The sequence below is a fragment of the Lolium rigidum genome, chromosome 6, assembly GCF_022539505.1.
Source record: "Lolium rigidum isolate FL_2022 chromosome 6, APGP_CSIRO_Lrig_0.1, whole genome shotgun sequence".
NCBI lineage: Eukaryota > Viridiplantae > Streptophyta > Magnoliopsida > Poales > Poaceae > Lolium > Lolium rigidum.
The window spans coordinates 52,107,043-52,127,906 of record NC_061513.1 but is presented as its reverse complement, the minus strand read 5'-3'; the positions used below and the strand labels follow the sequence as shown (position 1 = coordinate 52,127,906).

The following is a 20,864-nucleotide window of genomic DNA, read 5'->3' as shown; positions in this document are numbered from 1 at the left end:
AGACGCCGCCGCCGCCGATCCCATCTCGGGGATTCCGGAGATCTCCTCCGGCACCCCGCCGGAGAGGGGATTCATCTCCCGGAGGACTCTACACCGCCATGGTCGCCTCCGGAGTGATGAGTGAGTAGTTCACCCCTGGACTATGGGTCCATAGCAGTAGCTAGATGGTTGTCTTCTCCTCATTGTGCTTCATTGTTGGATCTTGTGAGCTGCCTAACATGATCAAGATCATCTATCCGTAATACTCTATGTTGTGTTTGTCGGGATCCGATGGATAGAGAATACCATGTTATGTTAATTATCAAGTTATTACATATGTGTTGTTTATGATCTTGCATGCTCTCCGTTATTAGTAGAGGCTCGGCCAAGTTTTTGCTCTTAACTCCAAGAGGGAGTATTTATGCTCGATAGTGGGTTCATGCCCGCATTGACACCTGGGACAAGTGACGTAAAGTTCTAAGGTTGTGTTGTGTCTGTTGCCACTAGGGATAAAACATTGGCGCTATGTCCGAGGATGTAGTTGTTGATTACATTACGCACCATACTTAATGCAATTGTCTGTTGCTTTGCAACTTAATACTGGAAGGGGTTCGGACGATAACCCGAAGGTGGACTTTTTAGGTATAGATGCAGTTGGATGGCGGTCTATGTACTTTATCGTAATGCCCAATTAAATCTCACTGTACTTACCATGACATGTATGTGCATTGTTATGCCCTCTCTATTTGTCAATTGCCCGACTGTAATTTGTTCACCCAACATGCTTTTATCTTATGGGAGAGACACCTCTAGTGAACTGTGGACCCCGGTCCATTCTTTTAATACCGAAATACAAATCTGCCGCAATACTTGTTTTTACCGTTTTCTCTGCAAACAATCATCTTCCACACAATACGGTTAATCCTTTGTTACAGCAAGCCGGTGAGATTGACAACCTCACTGTTTCGTTGGGGCAAAGTACTTTGGTTGTGTTGTGCAGGTTCCACGTTGGCGCCGGAATCCCTGGTGTTGCGCCGCACTACATCCCGCCGCCGTCAACCTTCAATGTGCTTCTTGGCTCCTCCTGGTTCGATAAACCTTGGTTTCTTTCTGAGGGAAAACTTGCTGCTGTGCGCATCATACCTTCCTCTTGGGGTTCCCAACGAACGTGTGAAATACACGCCATCACCTACCCTTCTGGAATACCCGATAACACCTTTATGATCATCCTATCACAGAATGACGTTTGATGCAATCAGAACAGTCTCCACTGATAGCGATTAGATATGATCTCACAGTCTAAGGATCAGGTCTCTACACTATCTCAAATATCGTAACGTTGTCGTGTTACAATACTTATGTGTTGGGTAAGTCCATCATATCATTCATCCAATAATATGACTCCATTGTCAATGACGAATGTGTGTCCATGATCGGAAACCTCGATCATCGATTGACCTCAATGAACTAGTTTTCTTATGCATACTAGGGACTCCGTGTTTGTTTAAAATACCACACGTGTATCAATATTTCCATTGATACAGTTATAGCATGGCACGAAACCATTATAAACTATTAAGATATAATAATAAATATTGTTTATCATTTGCCTTTGGGCACTTACTCCAACACTCTTCCACTTGCACTAGAGTACAAATAATCTTGTTGCGTTTGTTTACCAATCATAACAACATACACTTATGAGTTATTGATTCCGCTTGCTCATGGATGATGGTGTTAACAGTTCGGATCATTTAGACCATTATGTTCTTTGCAAATCATTAATGTCAACCTTCTAAACATCGTCCTATCATCAAAATGATAATTTTCGTAATTTATACGTTTGGCCATAGGAGCGAGACTTTCCTTCCAGTGTGCAAAATGATGGTATGTTCAGTCAATTGGACTTTTGCATAGTCATTTACAGTCAGAAATAGACTCAGCTGAAATTCAAACTTACTTGCCAAACTATCAGTGTAGATTTAATCGGTAGTGTACATGTCACTTCGATGTCTAACCATATTTTTTTTTTCAAATTTTGGCCTTTTACAGATGCAAGATTTCTAATCTTGTAGGTCAGCATGACTTGCAGCAGCAGCGGAACAACTTACAGTCAAGTCTCTTATCCTTTACACGTTTCAGGAAAATGTATTCTCAGTACACACTGGACATTGGAAATACAAACTTAAAATTATGTTCAGTGATTAACTCAGAAATCACTTCGAAACATATTATCTTTTGAAGAACTTGGATCACATTATGTCGTATAGCCAACATGGTTCAATGATAGAACCTTATGAATCAATCATATATTCTTTCTTTATTTATTTATTCCCCTCCAACTAATTAAATATCCAACATGACAACTTTAAGAAACGACTGACGTCACCCCATTGTACGTGCTCTAAGTGTTGAAATGAAAAATTAATCCCAAGTTTAATGTCTCGTGTTAGTGCGCACAAAAGAATAATCTTTTTGTGCGGGTTGAGTATTCAGCAATAGCAAAACATATATGATTACTTTGAGAACTTAAAAAATATAACGATGCGCGGAGTTCCCGCGGGTTTCAAAAAAAAAATTCTTCCGCACATGTGTTTACTTTTTTTTTTTGCGAATGGTCACACAATTATCAATTGCCGATGTTTTTTGCTTACGATTAGCTCACCGAACCTGCTGCTCGGTACATTATGTGGTTACTTTGTAAACTTGAAAGCACAATCCAAAAGAAAAAAAAAATGAAAGCACCATAAGTCACCATGGCGTGCTTATGTCCATAACTCTAGTCTTGGGAACACATGGCGTGCTTCTGAAAAAGCAGAGTAACTTGCGCGTTTGGCTTACGATAATTAATTCAATTCTCGTTCCTCAAAAATAATCAATTCAATTCTCATGGTCTGATTGGTGTTACTGTATATATAATACTAGTGATTTTGTTAACTTCGAAGCACAATCCTCGGGAAAAAATGGAAGCACCATAACTGTAATCTTGAGTACACATTGCGTGCTCTAAAACGCAGACTAATAATATGTAATTAGTATCGTTGGATTCGTAAAGTACTTTCTAATGATGTTAATTTTATACAAACAATCTTTATATATTTGAAGTAATATTTAGTCAAACGCTTTATTCCTTGAATCGGAGGTAGTAGTAGTTGTGTGTTTGCTAAAGATAAAATAAATCAGTTTTCGACACTGCGTGGCCCCACCCACCGGCTCGACGTCAGCCGTCCGCCTCGAGAGTCGTGACACCTGTCAGCGAGCGACGCGGCCGCTCTCACGTGGGCGCACCCCTCTATATCTACGCCACTCAGACTCGGCTGCAACTGCAACTTCCTAATTTCGCCCCCACCCGACTAGGCCCGCAGCTTGCTCCTCCGCCGGCGCCGGGAATGGGGACCACGGAGCGCGCCGGCCAGCTGACCCGCGCCGACTTCCCCGAGGGCTTCGTCTTCGGCGTCGCCACCTCCGCCTACCAGGTCAGTCGGTACAGCGGTCTCTCTTCAAGGAGTAGTTAATCAATCTCGGCCCGCCGCCGTTGCTGATCCCCGCCCCCACGCCGGCCAAACCGCCGCGTGTCGCCCGGGACACCTATGTGCGTGCTCGGTGGCACCTGGGTCGCGTTGGGTTCCTGCTGCTGGCCTGGGTCAGTAAGACAGCGACCTGACGCTAAAATTAATTTAGGACAGCGACTGAGCACATGCGTGTCTGCTTCACCAAATTAGATGATGCAGTTCCGAGCAGCACTCTCTGTCGTGCCCCACCGTTTGCAGATACCCGTCACTGTGGATTGAAGCACCCATGCTGATGAAGTAATGATCTGTATGCAATTGAACCAGACGCCCTCTGGCAATTATTATCCCGAGCCAAAAAGGGAATTCGCAAAGCCAGAGAGTGGTAGGCAGATTCAATTCTTTGTCTACAAACGTACACGGACCTACTGTGTAGACAGGCTTAATACTAGTAGTGGGGCGAATTTCTATTGTGAGTGGAGAATAGACAAGTAGTTGTGACTGTAGAAAACAGTCAATAGTGAGCACTATTTGCAAAGTGATGAAGGTGGTATGTGTTTCAGTGGAGGGGAAGGAATATACACAGGAAAATGATCTTTTACCCTACTTGTTGGGAAGCCTTAATTTAACTGAAGGGAGAGAAATGGAGAGGGGATCAATTCATCAGTATGTTGCCGGACACCTTGAAGAAAAAAAAAGAGAATCGTCATACTGTTGAAATTCTCCGTGGTAGGTTTAGTTCCTTAGATGACAAATTCTAAATTTCACCATTTTTCTCCTTGATTAAAACAAAGAAAAGTGGATACAGAATTGATTTTTCTTGTCTATATCCTCTTTCCCTTCTTTTTTTGCGGGTTATATCCTCTTTCCTTTTCTCTTCAACTAGATTTATCATAGCTGTGAAGTAATGTTGTTGGCTTTTCCCCTCTTATCTAGATCGAGGGGGCGAGAAATGAGGGTGGCAAAGGCGATAGCATATGGGATGTATTTGCGGATAACAAAGGTTTGTCTCATTTTCGGATCTGTTTTAGTTTCTTCAGATATACCGATTTATTTGATATTCGACATTCAAATGCTTCTTTCAGAACATATTATAGATGGAACCTCTGGAGAAGTTGCAGTTGATCATTACCATCGATACAAGGTTTTTTTTACTGTAATCATTGTCATAGCTATCTTGTCAATAAATATTTTGTATAAAGGGTTTCCTTTCTCTTGCTCGAGGCAGATTTTCTAGCTCCATGATACATTTGTACAATATTACGTTGTTTCCTAGATCCCTAATTCCTTGTTCGAACTATTTGGGTACAGGAGGACATTGAGCTCATGGCCAAACTGGGTTTCCGTGCTTATAGATTTTCCATATCTTGGTCACGAATATTTCCTGGTATATTTCATTTGATGGATTATGCTTCACATATTAATGCACCTCCACCATTGCCAAAAATGCCCTCGATATGCTTGTTCTTTCCTAGTATTATGAGTCATTCCTCATCTGAGTTTATAAGTTTACTGTTCTGCAGATGGCCTAGGGAAGGAGATCAATGAGGAAGGAGTTGCTTTCTATAACAACCTTATAGATTTCATGATTGAAAAAGGTGTCACATGATTTACTAAATGTCTTCACAGTTACTATTCATCTTGTTATTCACCACCCTTCTGCCCGACTTCAGGTATTCAGCCCTATGCAACTCTGTATCACTGGGATCTTCCGCATAATCTTCACAAGACTGTGGGGGGTTGGCTTTCAGACAAGATCGTGTAAGTCCATGCATGTCCTAATTTTAGACTATGCATTTTAAATGTCAACACAAAATACTACAGGGTATGTTTACCTAAGAACACTGCTTTGTTTCAAAGTCTTTCCAGTTAATTTGGTGTTTCTGTATCTGATTGTAATGGCTGTCAAAATGTATCAGAGGGTACTTCGCATTATATGCAGAAGCTTGTTTTGCAAATTTTGGAGACAGAGTTAAGCATTGGATAACAATCAATGAACCTCTTCAAACATCTGTTAATGGTTATGGGATTGGAATATTTGCACCTGGACTATGTGAAGGTGTAGCTGCTGAACCTTTCTTGGCTGCACATCACCAGATCTTAGCTCATGCTTCTTCTGTTGATGTCTACAGAAGAAAATTCAAGGCCAGTTTCCATTTAAAGTATCATCATTGCATCAGTTTGTTTTCTGTACCATTGTTTTTCTGATGATTTACATATTATATAGGCTGTACAAGGTGGCCAAGTAGGGTTTGTTATTGATTGTGAGTGGGCAGAGCCTTTATCTGACAAAATGGAAGATCAGGCTGCTGCAGCACGACGAATTGACTTTCAACTGGGATGGTAAAATTATGCTCACTTTTGGAGGGAGTACATACAAAGTGTCATACTCCCTCTGTCCTATGAAACTTGTCTCAACTTTGTCCAAATTTGAGTGTATCTAGATGCTAAATAATGTCTAGATACATCCGAATTTGGACAAAGTTCAGACAAGTTTCATAGGACGGAGGGAGTACGTTTGTTACCTTTTTCCCTAAAACCTATATTTTTGTTGACGCTTTGAGTAACTTCTTGTATTTTACTCATATAATGCAGACACATCTTCAGTTTCATGAAGTCTATGATATGATTTGATGCATATATCCTGATTATAATTCCTTTTCTGTAAGGTATCTGGACCCAATATACTTTGGTGATTACCCAGAAAGCATGCGCCAGAGAGTGGGCGATCATCTTCCGAAATTCTCAGAGAAAGATCGTGAATTGATCAGGAACAAAATTGATTTTATTGGATTAAATCACTATACATCAAGATTTATTGCCAATCAGCCAAACCCACAGCCAGATGAGATCCATTTCTATCAAGTTCAACAAATGGAAAGAATCGGTACTATGCTTCAGCCATCCAGGACTTGTCTTTTTGTGTGTGTGTGTTGTGTGTGTGTAAAAACAAGCGCAACATAACCTGAAAGAGGCAGGTTTCTCTATGAGATAATGAAAAACTCTAGTACGTAGACAGCGGACATGACAAAAGTATTTGATCTTGCTTATTAGGAAGAACAGCCCTTCTCCACTAAGCATAGAGTCTATTTACCTCTTCTGCATCCTTTTTACTCTTGGAGCATTGCGAATCAGTGTAGGCATGTAAGGCAGAACTACTTTTCTTGCTGAAGTTTGGCCTGAATATTTTGCAGCCACATTAGATATATGCAATGTAGCCCCTTGCAAGTTATCCTAATGCTGACACTTGTTTACTTTTGGCAGAGAAATGGAGTAGCGGTGAAGGAATTGGTGAAAGGGTAAATACTTGAGGACTGTTCATTCATTTATTTCCACTGATCACTCCTAATGTTTCATCTCAATATTTTTGCAGGCCGCGTCCGAGTGGCTTTATATACTTCCTTGGGGTATTCGGAAAACAATTAATTATGTTGCAAGGAAATATGGCAACCCAATAATATATGTAACAGAGAATGGTAAGGCTTCCATGCTCCTAACATTTAGATGGAGTATCTTTTATATCTGAGAATAAATGGAGAGTTTCAGCTTTCATTAATCATGAGAACCATTAATATTTCATTAAGCATTGGAACCTTTCAAGTTTCTAATACACATATGACATATCTACTTACATGATTTGAAGCTGTCATATAGCATATATGGGTTGAGTGATTACATTCCTTATGTATTACTTCACATATACTTCACATAATATAGATCAAGGTTTTGGCTTCCGAATGAAAAAAAAATCCCGAGGGGGCTCGGGATTACCGGTTACCGTGGTAACCGAGAAATCCCGCCTGGTTACCGGACAAATTCAAAAACTGAATTTCGAATTCAAATTCGCGGGATTTTTTGAATTCTCGGTTACCGACCGGTAACCGAAGGCCAATACCGACCGGTTACCGGAAAAATACCGACAAGACGTGCAAAATGGCAAAAAACACGCCCAGTAATCAGAAAAATTGAAAAAATCGACAAGAATTCAACTGTTTATGTAGCATCTACACAGTTTATACAGTGAATGACAGTTGAGCAACAAAATAGCAACAAAAATGCGTAAGGACAACCATGCTCCACATAAAACAGTCCATATTAGAGTCCATTGTCCACTATAAACGAAAGTTCACATTAGTCCATATTACAGTCCACATTACAGCCAAAGGTTCATTAGTCATTACATGCAACAAAACAGGGGGTGAAATATCCTCTGTAGTCCATCTTCAAATCTTCTTCTGCCCATCTTTACGACCAATGAAGATACATGGCGGAAAATAGATAGTACCAATGAATATACATGGTAGAAAATATAATGTGGAATATACAAGATAGAAAATAGAGGCAATGGATATTATTCATAGCAGCAAAGGTTGAGTATTCATGGCATCAAAGGTTGAGTATTCATAGCAAGCAACAACTCATAAACATTATTCATAGCAGCAAAGGTTTTCTCTACATCATAGCAGCAAGTTATAAACATTATTCATAGCAGCAAAGGTTGAGTATTCATGGTGTTTTTGTCATAAACATCATTGGAGGCAGCAAGTCATAAAAATTACCCTTTTCGGCTTCCAAGTTAGCCAATAGCTTGGCGCTCTTCTTTTTCTTCCTAGTAGACTTGCGGCGAGACTTTGACTTGCGGAAGGAAGAAATAGGTTGATTTTCATCTCGAGGCAACTCATAATTGTTATCTACACAAGATACCACATGTTAAATGAATTGCTTTTCACAGAAGGATGATATAAACTAGAAAATAGTGTGTTCACCTTTATCAACACCATCGTCATTCTCTTCCTCCTCTTCTCCATCCTCTTCCTCTTCTCCATCCTCTTCCTCCTCTTCCTCTTCTCTATCCTCCACCTCCTCCTCCTCATCTTCTTCACCATCATTCCAATGGCTTCTTTTTCTTTGGGTCACTTCCACAACAATTGGAGCAGGTGAAGCATAACGATCTTCGTAACGATCATCTTCATTGTACTCGTCAATGGAAGGCGTGGAGTCATCCGGGTTGGCCAACCAATCCATGATCGGATTGTCGCCATCATAGAGGGAGACATCCATCAAAATCGCACACGGATCTACCTCTTTCTCTCTTGTCTCATCAAGAATTTCTCGAATTCGCAACCCGAGGTTGTGGTGGCAAAACACCATCTTGTGCAGCCTTTCAAAACCAAGACGGTTCCTAACTTGTGTATGCACCAAAGCAAACAAGCTCCAATTGCGCTCACAACCACTTGACGAGGTGCATTGGGAGACAATCCGAAGAGCATACTTTTGAAGCAATGGTGTGGTATCCAAATATTATCCACCACTGGGTTGAGGACACGTGACTAGAAGCCTCTTCTGGGTACACACCTCCGAAAGCCCCTCTAAAATTAATGTACATGCAATTTGAGGAATCAACTGGACGAACTATGAAGGTGAAGTCATCTTTTTAAGTGCCGCTGTAAGTGCTTTCACACGTAGAAGATCCTTTCCAAAGTTATGCTGGTAGTGCCCAGCAGGTTCAAGAACACCAGCTACAATTGAGAAGTGGCAACAACATTAAAACAATAAAGTGGCAGGCTGGCAGCAATAGTAAAACAATAAAGTGGCAGCAATAACAAGCATAATACCTGCAACCATCAACGTGTTTTTGTATAGATGTTCAACCCTTTTGTCCACCACCTTGAGGTATTTTTGTCTATCTAGAGATTCTTCCGGAAATGCAGCACTCAAATGATGCCTAGCATGCATCATCCTTGACATAAATCCAGAGAGGGACCTAAGTTTTTGTGAATCAGCATATCGAAGAATGGTATATATTGGGCCAATAATATCTAGCACCCACTTCACATTGTCCCACCATTTCCTATTTATCAAGCAATCATATGTGTAGTCATGATCAGGATCTGAACTCCAATTGTTATATTTCCACTCCGGAGATGTCATCCACACTCTAAATCTCTCTTGCTTATCCCAAAAGCTTTGTAGGAACATAAAGTTAGTTCCAAACCTTGTGGCATTCGGCCTCACCAACTCTCCACCTATGGCTTCATGCATTTCAGAATGCAAAGTGGAATGATTGTACAGGAATTTTGAGATCCTCTTACAACTACTAACCACTGCATCAATCTCCGGGAAATTTCCAATCTCCTTCATCATGAGGTTTATGGTGTGAGCTGCACAGGGCTGCCATGTAATGTGTGGATACAAACTAAGAATGTCAAGACATGCTTTTTTGAAGTTGGCTCCATTGTCAGTCACAATCTGAACAACATTCTCCTCCCCTACCTCTAGTATCACTTCTTTGATGTGGTCATACACAAACTGAGAATTCTGCATGTACCCGGTGGCATTGACAGATTTGTGGAAATACATGCGCCCATTTGAGAAGATCATGAAGTTTATGATGCTCATCCTAGAAGGGCCGGTCCACGAATCTGACATTATAGTAACACCATATGTTGGCCAATCATCCTTGAACTTGTTCACATATTGCTGCAGCTCTTCATAATTTTGATGCAAATAAATTCCATCAATATCTTTCCCTTTAGGGGGAGGCACACCTTTGAGACAAAAGAATAAATATAAGGCAACAACAATAAAGAAATAAAACGGCAGCAACAAAAATAGAAATAAAATGGCAGCAACAATAATAAAGTTCACCTTTGCCAAGGTCTTGGGTCAGCTTCATTGCCCCTATAAAGTAAGGACAATTTGCTTTGTGTCCAGGGATATCATTAGCATGAAACCATTTTGACCAAGCCCTCCCAATTCTTGTTGAATATTCTTCTCTGTTAATACAAGCTTCTATTGTCTGTTGTGGCCTAGTCTTGCTATATGCCAAATCAACATCAAAATAATCTTTGACACCCCCGGAATTGCCCGCTGCACCGCGTCCAACACCGGTGGCTCTCCCATCTACAGCTTCAGCTAATGATTGTTGTATTGCCCTTTGGAGTGCCTGCTCATCATCATCTTCGCCATAAATATTTATTGGTCTACTGCGAACTGAACCATGATTGATTTCTTGAGCCACTTTTAACTTTCCTTCCTTGACCTTCCTCCTCTTACTCTCACCCTCGGGTTGTTGCTTCCGAAAAATATTCACTACATAGTGAGGTGCACTCATGCAACCATGGACATCAACCCCGATTCCAGCTATATGTTGCTTGAACCGGGTTGCACCGCCACCATGTCGAAGAAGATTACAATAATCACAAACCCATCCAGGACCATTTATTGATTTCCCATGACACCATATATTAGTTGCATCATTTGCTCTACCTATAGTCCAAAAATAAAAACTAAATTCTAATTGCCTTGGCCATAACTATACAAAACTAAAGTATCATACTGCAAATTAAGTGCGGAACTGAAGTAGCAAAGTAGTAAAGCACATAGCAATTACCGGCATGTGGATCATCTCCGAATGGTAGTGGAACCTCTGGACCTCTGCTTAAGCCACCCTGACCAGCTTCGCCCGTGGTAAATCCGCTTGTGCTGGTCACTACCGGCACACTTTCCCTCCATGAATGGCCCGATGCTTCATGGCCGATAGAGAGCATCACATTGCCACTGCCCCAACATTGGTGGGCTCTTGCTCTCCTCTCCCTCCGCCTCTTCCCCTACCGTGGACACATGCCATGCTGCAGAGCTCGGTCGCCGGACGGCCGAAGACAGATGGTAGGGTCGCCGCCGGCTGCTCGATCTGGGCGGCCGAGAGAAGGCAGCTAGGTCAGGGATGTGCTCAAGGTCGGGGGGGGGGGGAGTGAAAATGACCGAGAGTGCACGGGATGGATTAGGGCATCGTGACTTGCCTGGGTTGGACCATGTCCGTTTTAGGGCTGATACGTATCCAAAAGGTATCCAACATTTTTTTAAATGGGTCATCTCGCCGGTACGGTATCGGACACGGACGCAAGCTCCAGACCAGGTATCCGTGCAGCGTAGGCTGCAAGGCATCGCGTTGCGGGTGCGCTGAGAGTGGCTGCGCCACATGGACAGGAATCGTGCTTGGCAGGGCCTCGCAATGAACAAGGACCAGGAGGCGTGTGAGAGGTGTTCGACAGCCTTTGTGAGCATCAAGATTGGGGATGGCAGCAATACGCTCTAACGGATTGCGACTTGTTGCCGGCTTTGCTAGGGTAGCCCGGCTTGCCTTGCTGACGTGATTCTGGACGGTGCTGAGAGTAGAGTGGCCGGCTGCCACCAGGACGAACGCTGTAGTGCGGTGCATGCATCAATGCACTTGTATTCAGTGTTTAGATCTTCCTCGTACAACAGTGTATATAGAGTCAGAGGGAGAGGGTACACACGCACGCACGCACTGCTAACTGAAGACGTTAGAGATCCTATCTAAGCGGAGGCGCAGCTCACGCAGTTCTGCACGTTGTGCATGGATAAGGAGATGAGGCCATAGCTCTCCTGGACTCGGTCTTCACTCTAACACTGAAAACGGCTAAGTGAACCTGATAAGCTAAACTATGGCACAAGGTTTGAAACTACAGTACCGTTGTAACCTGTACTATATAAACCCCTCGTGGGCGAGAGTTCCATAATTCATCTCTGCATTCTAGCCAGTCTTGAACTTATTCTTACACTTTCTCCTATGGAAGAAGAGGGATATGACCACCAGCACCCGCCACCCGAGCAAGACGAAGAAGAGGAAGAGGGAGACGACCACCAGCACCTGCCGAAGAAGAGGAAGAGGAAGACGAAGAAATTTACCGACAACACGTCAGCTTCACCAATTCACTGATTGCCTGGATTAGAAGTCATCAGAGTGTAGACAACATCTTGCAGCTGTTGGAAGCGGTGGACGAGGTGCTGGAGACGGTGGAGGCGCCGTCCGACGACGACATCCGCCGCGACTGCCCGATCTGCCTGGAACCGGTTCCTATCCAAGCTCTGACGCCGGCAGCCACCTCTCCACGCACGGCCCGTGGAACCGGTGTCCGCACGGGTCACTTTCCAGCAGGTCGCCGTGTCTTCGTCGTCCTGCAGGCAGATCGGGCAGTCGCGGCGGATGTTGTCGTCGGACGGCGCCTCCACCGTCTCCAGCACCTCGTCCACCGCTTCCAACAGCTGCAAGATGTCGTCTACACTCTGATGGCTTCTAATCCAGGCAATCAGTGAATTGGTGAAGCTGACGTGTTGTCGATAAATTTCTTCGTCTTCCTCTTCTTCGTCTTCCTCTTCTTCATCTTGCTCAGGTGGCAGGTGCTGGTGGTCGTCTCCCTCTTCCTCTTCTTCGTCTTGCTCGGGTGGCAGGTGCTGGTGGTCATATCCCTCTTCTTCCATAGGAGAAAGTGTAAGAATAAGTTCAAGACTAGCTATGCAGAGATGAATTATGGAACTCTCGCCCACGAGGGGTTTATATAGTACAGGTTACAACGGTACTGTAGTTTCAAACCTTGTGCCATAGTTTAGCTTATCAGGTTCACTTAGCCGTTTTCAGTGTTAGAGTGAAGACCGACGGCCTCATCTCCTTATCCATGCACAACGTGCAGAACTGCGTGAGCTGCGCCTCCGCTTAGATAGGATCTCTAACGTCTTCATTTAGTAGTGCGTGCGTGCGTGCGTGTGTACCCTCTCCCTCTGACTCTATATAAACTGCTGTACGAGGAAGATCTAAACACTGAATACAAGTGCATTGATGCATGCACCGCACTACAATGCTCGTCCTGGTGGCAGCCGGCCACTCTACTCTCAGCAAGGCAACCAGCAGCCGTACCGTCCAGACTCACGTCAGCAAGGCAAGCCGGGCTACCCTAGCAAAGCCGGCAACAAGTCGCAATCCATCAGAGCGTATTGCTGCCATCCCCAATCTTGATGCTCGAAAAGGCTGTCGAACACCTCTCACACGCCTCCTGGTCCTTGTTCATTGCGAGGCCCTGCCAAGCACGGTTCCTGTCCATGTGGCGCAGCCACACTCAGCGCACCCGCAACGCGATGCCTTGCAGCCTACGCTGCACGGATACCTGGTCTGGAGCTTGCGTCCGTGTCCGATACCGTACCGGCGAGATGACCCTAAATAAACCATTTAAAAAATGTTGGATACCTTTTGGATACGTATCAGCCCTAAAACGGACATGGTCCAACCCAGGTAAGTCACGATGCCCTAATCCATCCCGTGCACTCTCGGTCATTTTCACTCCCCCCCCGACCCCGAGCACATCCCTGACCTAGCTGCCTTCTCTCGGCCGCCCAGATCGAGCAGCCGGCGGCGACCCTACCATCTGTCTCCGGCCGTCCGGCGACCGAGCTCTGCAGCATGGCATGTGTCTACAGGGAAAACCTTGCTCGGGAGGCCCATTTACCGTGGGTGCTCGGGAAACCCGGTTCCCGACCGGTAACCAGAAATCCCGGCCGGTAACCAAAACCTTGATATAGATTATATAGATTGATTTGATTTATTTTTAGTTCAAGGTTTGCCGTGGAGCATGTTTCTTCTTTATGTTTATTATATCCTATGCAAAACGGGACTACATAGTAAAGGGACATAAATTCATTGCGAGCACATAATGCTCGTTTGTAATTAAATGCAAACTGTAGAGCAATCCCATTTTTCCTACCATTTATCATTTTTTGTTCATAACCTTTTGTTTATCACAAACTGTAAACCAGTCTTTGTGTTATGAGCATGTGACCAGTGATGTTTTTTCTCTGCTGTTCTTTGACCATGATAACTTTCTTTTATTCCATATTTGAAAATTTTGGCGGAGAGATTGTTGAAAGTATATCTAAAAACTTATGAATGTAGGATGTGATAATGTAAAAAAGCACCCCAGTACCAATGCTTGAAAAAGATGCACTCGAATGTTCCTGTTTATTGTTAAGAAATGTTAAACTACGTACAAATCGTCTGAGTTGCAGAGTTTTTTTTACTAAATAGCTGTAACAGGCTTTTTGTTCCACCTGTACATGCTAGTTAAAATATGGAATACGCACAGGGTGAACTTACTTATCTTCTTAATATGTTTCATAGAGTTCCAAATTCGTGAGTTCTTACTGCCACAGAATATTGACAAAACAGATTGGCAAGATAAACATACTACAAATGCATTAGAATATGGCAATAAAATTTAAAGAACAGACATTTATAATGTAACTGCAAGTTTGCAATAAAATATTTTTTTATATGAACAAAGGCTTAACACCCCTACTTTTATAGATAGCGGCATTACAGCAATTTTCTTTTCCATTACTTGGTATGAAGCTCGAATATGTTTTGCTTGTGTGACGTAAAATGTGCGAACTGAAGTATCAAGTAACTAACCTTGTTTATGAATGATGTCCTTATATAGTTTATTTTCTGTAGGGATGGATGATGAGGACGATCCATCAGCAACTCTTGATCAGGTACTAAATGACACAAAGAGGGTTGGTTTCTTCAAAGCATATGTTGGTGCGGTGGCAGAAGCGATAAAGTAAGCCTGTTTCTGTTTGGCCCATAACTGATACCGTGCAATCAAAACAAGTGATGCCCGCTAATTTTGATTATTATTGACGTACAGGGATGGTGCCGATGTTCGTGGATACTTTGCATGGTCATTCTTGGATAACTTTGAGTGGGCAATGGGATTCACCAAGAGGTTTGGGCTTGTCTATGTTGATTACAAGAACGGGCTCTCCCGACACCCTAAAGCATCAGCCATGTGGTTCTCACGCTTCTTGAATGGCGAGGCTGCTTACAGCAAACCTGACACAAATTAAGCCCGCTTTCACCAAGGTGCTAAAATTAAACTGTAGGTGTTTCTAGCAATGCTATATCTGTCCAGTATTCACATTAACTTCCATAACCGTTATTTCTTGGTGCGCCATGCCGCATGTATTTGATCCAACGTTTACTCGAAAGAATGCTTCAAAAATCACGAGCCCTACCAATATGTTAAGGCCTTCTGGGTTCTTGTCAGGCAATGCTTCATTGCTGATAACTTACACATCTAATCTGAACCCCATTAATATGTTATCTTCAAAAAATAAGCAGTAATTTTGTATTTAGCCGTTCGTAGACCCCAGTAAGCAATTACCGAAGAGGAAGTTCGTTTCTGTTTGCAACTGATGCAACTACCTTTTGCTACAGGGATGGCATTGATGTTTGTGGATAGTTTGTCATTCCTTGACAACTTTGAGTGGACTACAGGATACACCAAGAGAGGTTTTATAGTGTTCATGAATTGGCTTTTGTGACATCCCAAAGTATGATCCCTGTGGTTATCACGCTTATCATTGAAAACAAAGCTGGCATGAACTGAGCCACCCCTCAACAAGTAAATAAACATTACACAGAAATTGTTTTCCCTGTTGTTGTATTGTACTGTAACTGACAGTGTATCTACTCAAAATATAGTTGTATCCCATCTCTGATGCTCTTTACAGCCTGTCATTGATCCAATTATTATGTTTTCTGCGTAAGTGCTGCTGATGTATTAACCGTGTAGATTGGGCCTTAATATGTCCCAATAGTTACCAATCACCAGAAAGTTTGTTTCTGTTTTACTTAAGTTTTCACCAGGGGAGTTAAACTGTCTAGGATAAAAAAAAATGTGAAAAATGGAAAGAATCTGTTGATGAGGATGGTGAATCTTGGCCCAGCTCCTGGTAGTGCAGAGTTCAACTTTGTTATTTGTCTAAAGAGGGAGCAATGTAGGATTTAAAGGCTTTGATAGGAGAGCCGAGGGCGGCCTCCTCATGTTTATACTTACAGTTGGTCATGACTGACGACACAAAAGGATACATGATTGATGAAAGCCCATTCTCTACTTTGCGAAGCTAAGAAGATCCATGCAAAACTAAGCCCATTCTCTACTTTCCATTTACATTATAAATGATGCACTGTCAAGAATGCATTATTAGTTTTTGTCTAGACTTTCTGCTTTAGAACTGAAATTTTTGGCATGCCATGTTCGATCCAGTCTCCTGCCTTGCCAAGTGAGGATGCAGACATGCTAGAAAGAACAAAAAATGACAATGCAGCAGCAGGTACCTGTTGGTGATGTATTACATGACTACAAGAAAATGCCTATACACTATTATCATGTAAAATATCAGAATGTCAGAGGTATTGTTAATGTAAAATTCATTTACTTGTTCGAATCGGTATCTGATTTGGGGAATGTATTCTTCATTGATCTGTTTTCTAAGGATCTGTATCACCAATTTGGTCTGTTGATGGTGTATTTTTTTGGGGAATGCACTTGATGATTTATTACAGAGGTGTATTCACAGATAACTCAATACTCCTGTGCAGTACTTATCTTTTCGGTTTTTTTTTGTGTGGTTGGAGCATAGTTCAATTGCATGAATGGAACTTATGGTTTATTTGATGAGTTTAGTGTCGACGGTTCAGTATTTCATTTGTTTTAACTTTTATCTTTTACCTGCTGAAAACACAGAACAGTTGATCCAGCTCTGTATTTGGTGTCATTAGATGATTTGCATTGTTGTACATAGAGCAAGGTTTTGCTCCTAGCAGCTACCGATAAGTGGTAGACGAAATCCCATATCGATTTTGAATAACAATCTGGTTCACGCGCAATTAAGAGTAGATGTTCTTCGCTGTGAGATGTGATTCTGTATTGAAAACCAAGGCAGTTTCTGTAGGATTTTTTGATAGCTCTCCTACTCCTGCGTCAAGGTTTGGATCCTGCATTCTGCAAACTGGTTAACCCATTCGCAAAATGGTATTTTGTCTAGTTGCTTGCTCCATTTCACAACAGCAATACTGAATCTGCTGCCAGGTGTTCACACATTTTTGTTGCACACTTCAATACTATAATCTTTCCTGCTGGTGCTGTGAATGGATACCCTGATGGTGGAGGCGATCACAAGCTGCACACTGACACATGGAAAAACAGTTTCTGTCCATGGTGATGATCAGGATCCGATCCATGTTCGAACAACCAACATGCATTCGTCTTTAATTTTCCGTCGGTTGCTCCGTCCTCTCGAAGGTAAGTTAGGTCGTACTCCCCGGGAGTGACGTTTTGGCATCCGGGAGCATATGCTCCCTGTTTTTAAACTTCGTTTTAAATGCACTTTTAAAATATTGAAAAATGTGAACACAAAATTTATTTGATACATCTTGAAATTCTACACGTTCACAAACTGGTTCCATAGAAAACCGACATTTTGAGTGTCATCTGTAAAAAAGGCAAATTTTGTTGTAAAAAAAGGTTGTGCACGAGACGTTTTGTTTGTCTTTTTCACACAAGTCACAAAAAATGCCGGTTTTTAGCAATACTTGATGTGCGCACGTAAAATGTTGATATGTTAGCGAGAAAAAAAAATTCGAATTTTTTGAATATTTCAAAATGTTTTTCCGCTGGCAGGAGCATATGCTCCCATGTGCCGAATTGAATTTCCCGTACTCCCCTCTTTGTGTACTGTATATAATCGAACTTTGCCGGCCACTCAGCATCTCTTAGTACTGCTTTTTTTAAATATTCGAAGTGGTGTCTGTGTCCTCACTGTCCTCATTTCAAAATAGTCGGTGCGAACAAGATGCAATTGAGTATACTTCCCACCGAGTTTCAGAACCAGCACAAAAGCAACTCTGCTCAATGCTACACCTTTTCTCCTAGGAGAAGTATCAAAGCGTGTCGATAGTCTAGGTCTGACCTGAGTCAAAACTTCTGTAAGTTTGACCAAAGTTATAGAAAAATTGTAAATATACATAACGTTAAATCTATTAAAGTGACTATTTTCTAGTGGACTGAGAGTGGAAGTGTACCCTCATCCGGTACGGGCTACGTGTTAATAAAGCCAGGAAGAGCACCTGGCGTGGTAGTACATGACACGCTATAGGAATTGGTGTACTACACCATATTCCTATACATACTTAGCATCTATTACACATATACATCTAACGGCCCCCTTAATCTTAGCTAATCTTAGCTGTAGAAAGGTTGAGATTATGCTTGAACTCATCTAACATCTTGACAGGTAATGCCTTTGTGAATCCATCTGCAACATGATTTTTGCTGGAAACAAAACGTATGGCTAAATTATGATTAGCAACTCGTTCCCTAACAAAATGAAAATCTATCTCAGTATGCTTGGTGCGAGCATTAAACACATGATTTACTGACAAATAGGTAGCACCTAAATTATCACACCGAAGACTTGGTTTTTTCCTTCAGTTGAACTCCAAGTTTCAACCCATATAAGTTTAGCAGTGGCTCTTTATATTCAGCCTTAGTACTGGATCGAGACACTATAGCCTGCTTTCTCGCACTCCGTGAAACCAGATTTGGTCCAACAAAGACAGCAAAACCACATGTGGAACGCCTATCATCAAGAGATCATGCCCAATCTGCATCTAAAAAAGCACTTAGAAAAGTGGATCACATATCTGAGAATCCGTTTTGCAGCTGTCCAATATTCTATAGTTGGACCATGAAGATACTGACAAACCTTGTTTACAGAAGATGCCAAATCTGGACGCGTGAGAGTCAAATACTGTAAAGCTCAAACAATGCTTTTATACTGAGTAGCGTCATCAGAGTCAAGAGGAGTACCATCTGTGAGAGACAACTGCTCTGTGGAGGACAGAGGTGTGGGAGCAGACTTGCAGCTGCATGCCAACTCTGTCAAGTATATCTGTAGCATATTTTTCCTGAGTCAATAGCAAGCTATTTTGCACCTTTTTTACTTCCATGCCAATAAAATAGTGAAGTTCACCTAGATATTTGATTGCAAAATTCTTATGAGATCTCGACCGGGCAGAAATAGCATGATCAGAAGAACCTGTAACTATGATGTCATCAACATAAATCAGAGAACATAGTGATACCACCCTTATCAAAAAGAAATAGTGAAGTATGAGCCTTTGATGGTGAGAACCCAAGATCACACAACTTGGAACTCAATCTGGAATACCATGCACGTGGATCCTGTTTCATCCCATAAAGAGCTTTGTTAAGTCTGCAAATATAGCGCGGAGAGTGGGGATCCTCAAAACACGGTGGTTGTTTCATATAAACTTCCTCTTCCAGAACACCATGAAGAAACGTGTTCTTGACATCTAGCTGCCAAATACTCCATCTTCGAGAGACAGATAGAACTAGAACAGTTCTGATAGTGGCAATTTTCACTACCGGACTGAAAGTATCTTCATAATCAATTTCATACCTTTGTTTGAAATTCTTTGCAACCAGTCGTGCTTTATATCTATCAATAGAGCCATCTTCTTTCCTCTTGATGCGGTATATCCATTTGCAATCAATTATATTTTTGTTGCTGCTCGGAGGAACATGATGCCATGTATTATTCTCAAGCAAGGCCTTGTACTCCTCCTCCATTATTTGACGCCAATGAGAATCACCAAGAGCCTCGGCAAGTTTGGTTGGTTCCCCTGTAGAAGAGACCATACCATAGTAAACTGTACCATCAGTATATTGTTTTGGGTGACGTATACATTTCTGAAGCTTGTTGCGAACACCAGGAGGAGAAGCATCGGGCTGTATGATCGGAGGTGGCGAAGGAGGGGCATCATTTTCATCATCGGTCATTGCAGCAGACTCAGCCTCACCAGCGTTGGCCACAGAGGATCCGCTAGAGGAATCCTGTGCGGCAGATGGCGCAGGGGAGACATGCGGTGTTGGCAGTAGTGGCGTGGTGACGGCAGGGAGGCCGTGTCAGGCGACGGAGAGGTAGGCGGGTCCCGCGTGAAGGCGGGCGATGCGAAGTCACGCGCGGGCGCATGAGCACCCAGCGTAGAGCTGACACGTGGCGAGCCGGGAGCGGGCGCGGAGTGCGATGCGGGAGCGACGCGCGGAGAGGTGCAGCCAGGATCTTCCTCGTGATCAGAACCTAATGCGTCAGAGGAATGTTCTGCCTCGCTTTCAGTGTCCGTTTCGTCATTTTATGATGGATTTTCAGCATGCGATAAAGACCTGTTTTCTACATTGTTTCGAACCAAAATTTCTTCTGCAGCTGCTGCAACTTGAAACACACCAGTAACAGGAACACAGTAGGCATATGATCATCAATAATATGTGCACCCTCATGAGAATTTTCGGATGGGAGAGGTAGAATTTGCTGTTTCAGAAGAGCACCAGCTTTAGGATGAAGAAATGTAAAAGGGAAGACATTCTCATCAAACACAACATCACGAGGATGTAGATACGTCATGTAGATACATCGAGACATTTAACACCTTTATGGAGAGGACTATACCCAAGGAAGACACACCAGGTAGAACCAAAGGCAAGCTTTCTTTGGTTATAGGGATGAAGATTGGGCCAACAGGCACAACCAAACGTTCTAAGAGCATCATAATTTGTTGTGATATTAAGGCTGTGGGAGTAGAAAAATCAAGAACCTTGGTAGGAAGCAAATTTATAAGAAAGATTGTTGTAAGGAATGCTTCATCCCAAAATTTGAGAG

At 42.6% G+C, this 20,864-nt stretch overlaps 1 protein-coding gene across 2 annotated transcripts; it reads left to right on the top strand.

Moving 5' to 3' along the window:
• The first annotated feature begins 3,368 nt into the window (after positions 1 to 3,368).
• Positions 3,369 to 15,870, top strand: LOC124661204 (beta-glucosidase 4-like). Of its 2 annotated transcripts, none has more exons than XM_047199065.1 (14): positions 3,369 to 3,455; positions 4,425 to 4,491; positions 4,574 to 4,632; positions 4,800 to 4,875; positions 5,012 to 5,086; positions 5,162 to 5,249; positions 5,408 to 5,633; positions 5,716 to 5,831; positions 6,158 to 6,375; positions 6,753 to 6,787; positions 6,862 to 6,964; positions 14,794 to 14,902; positions 14,990 to 15,204; positions 15,559 to 15,870. In XM_047199065.1, the coding sequence occupies exons 1-13, from the start codon at positions 3,369 to 3,371 to the stop codon at positions 15,186 to 15,188; spliced, it is 1,458 nt and encodes a 485-aa protein (XP_047055021.1). In that variant the 3' UTR covers positions 15,189 to 15,204; positions 15,559 to 15,870. The 2 variants fall into 2 exon arrangements, with proteins under 2 accessions (XP_047055021.1, XP_047055020.1); XM_047199064.1 differs by having other exon boundaries at positions 14,990 to 15,220.
• Positions 15,871 to 20,864: the final 4,994 nt, after the last annotated feature.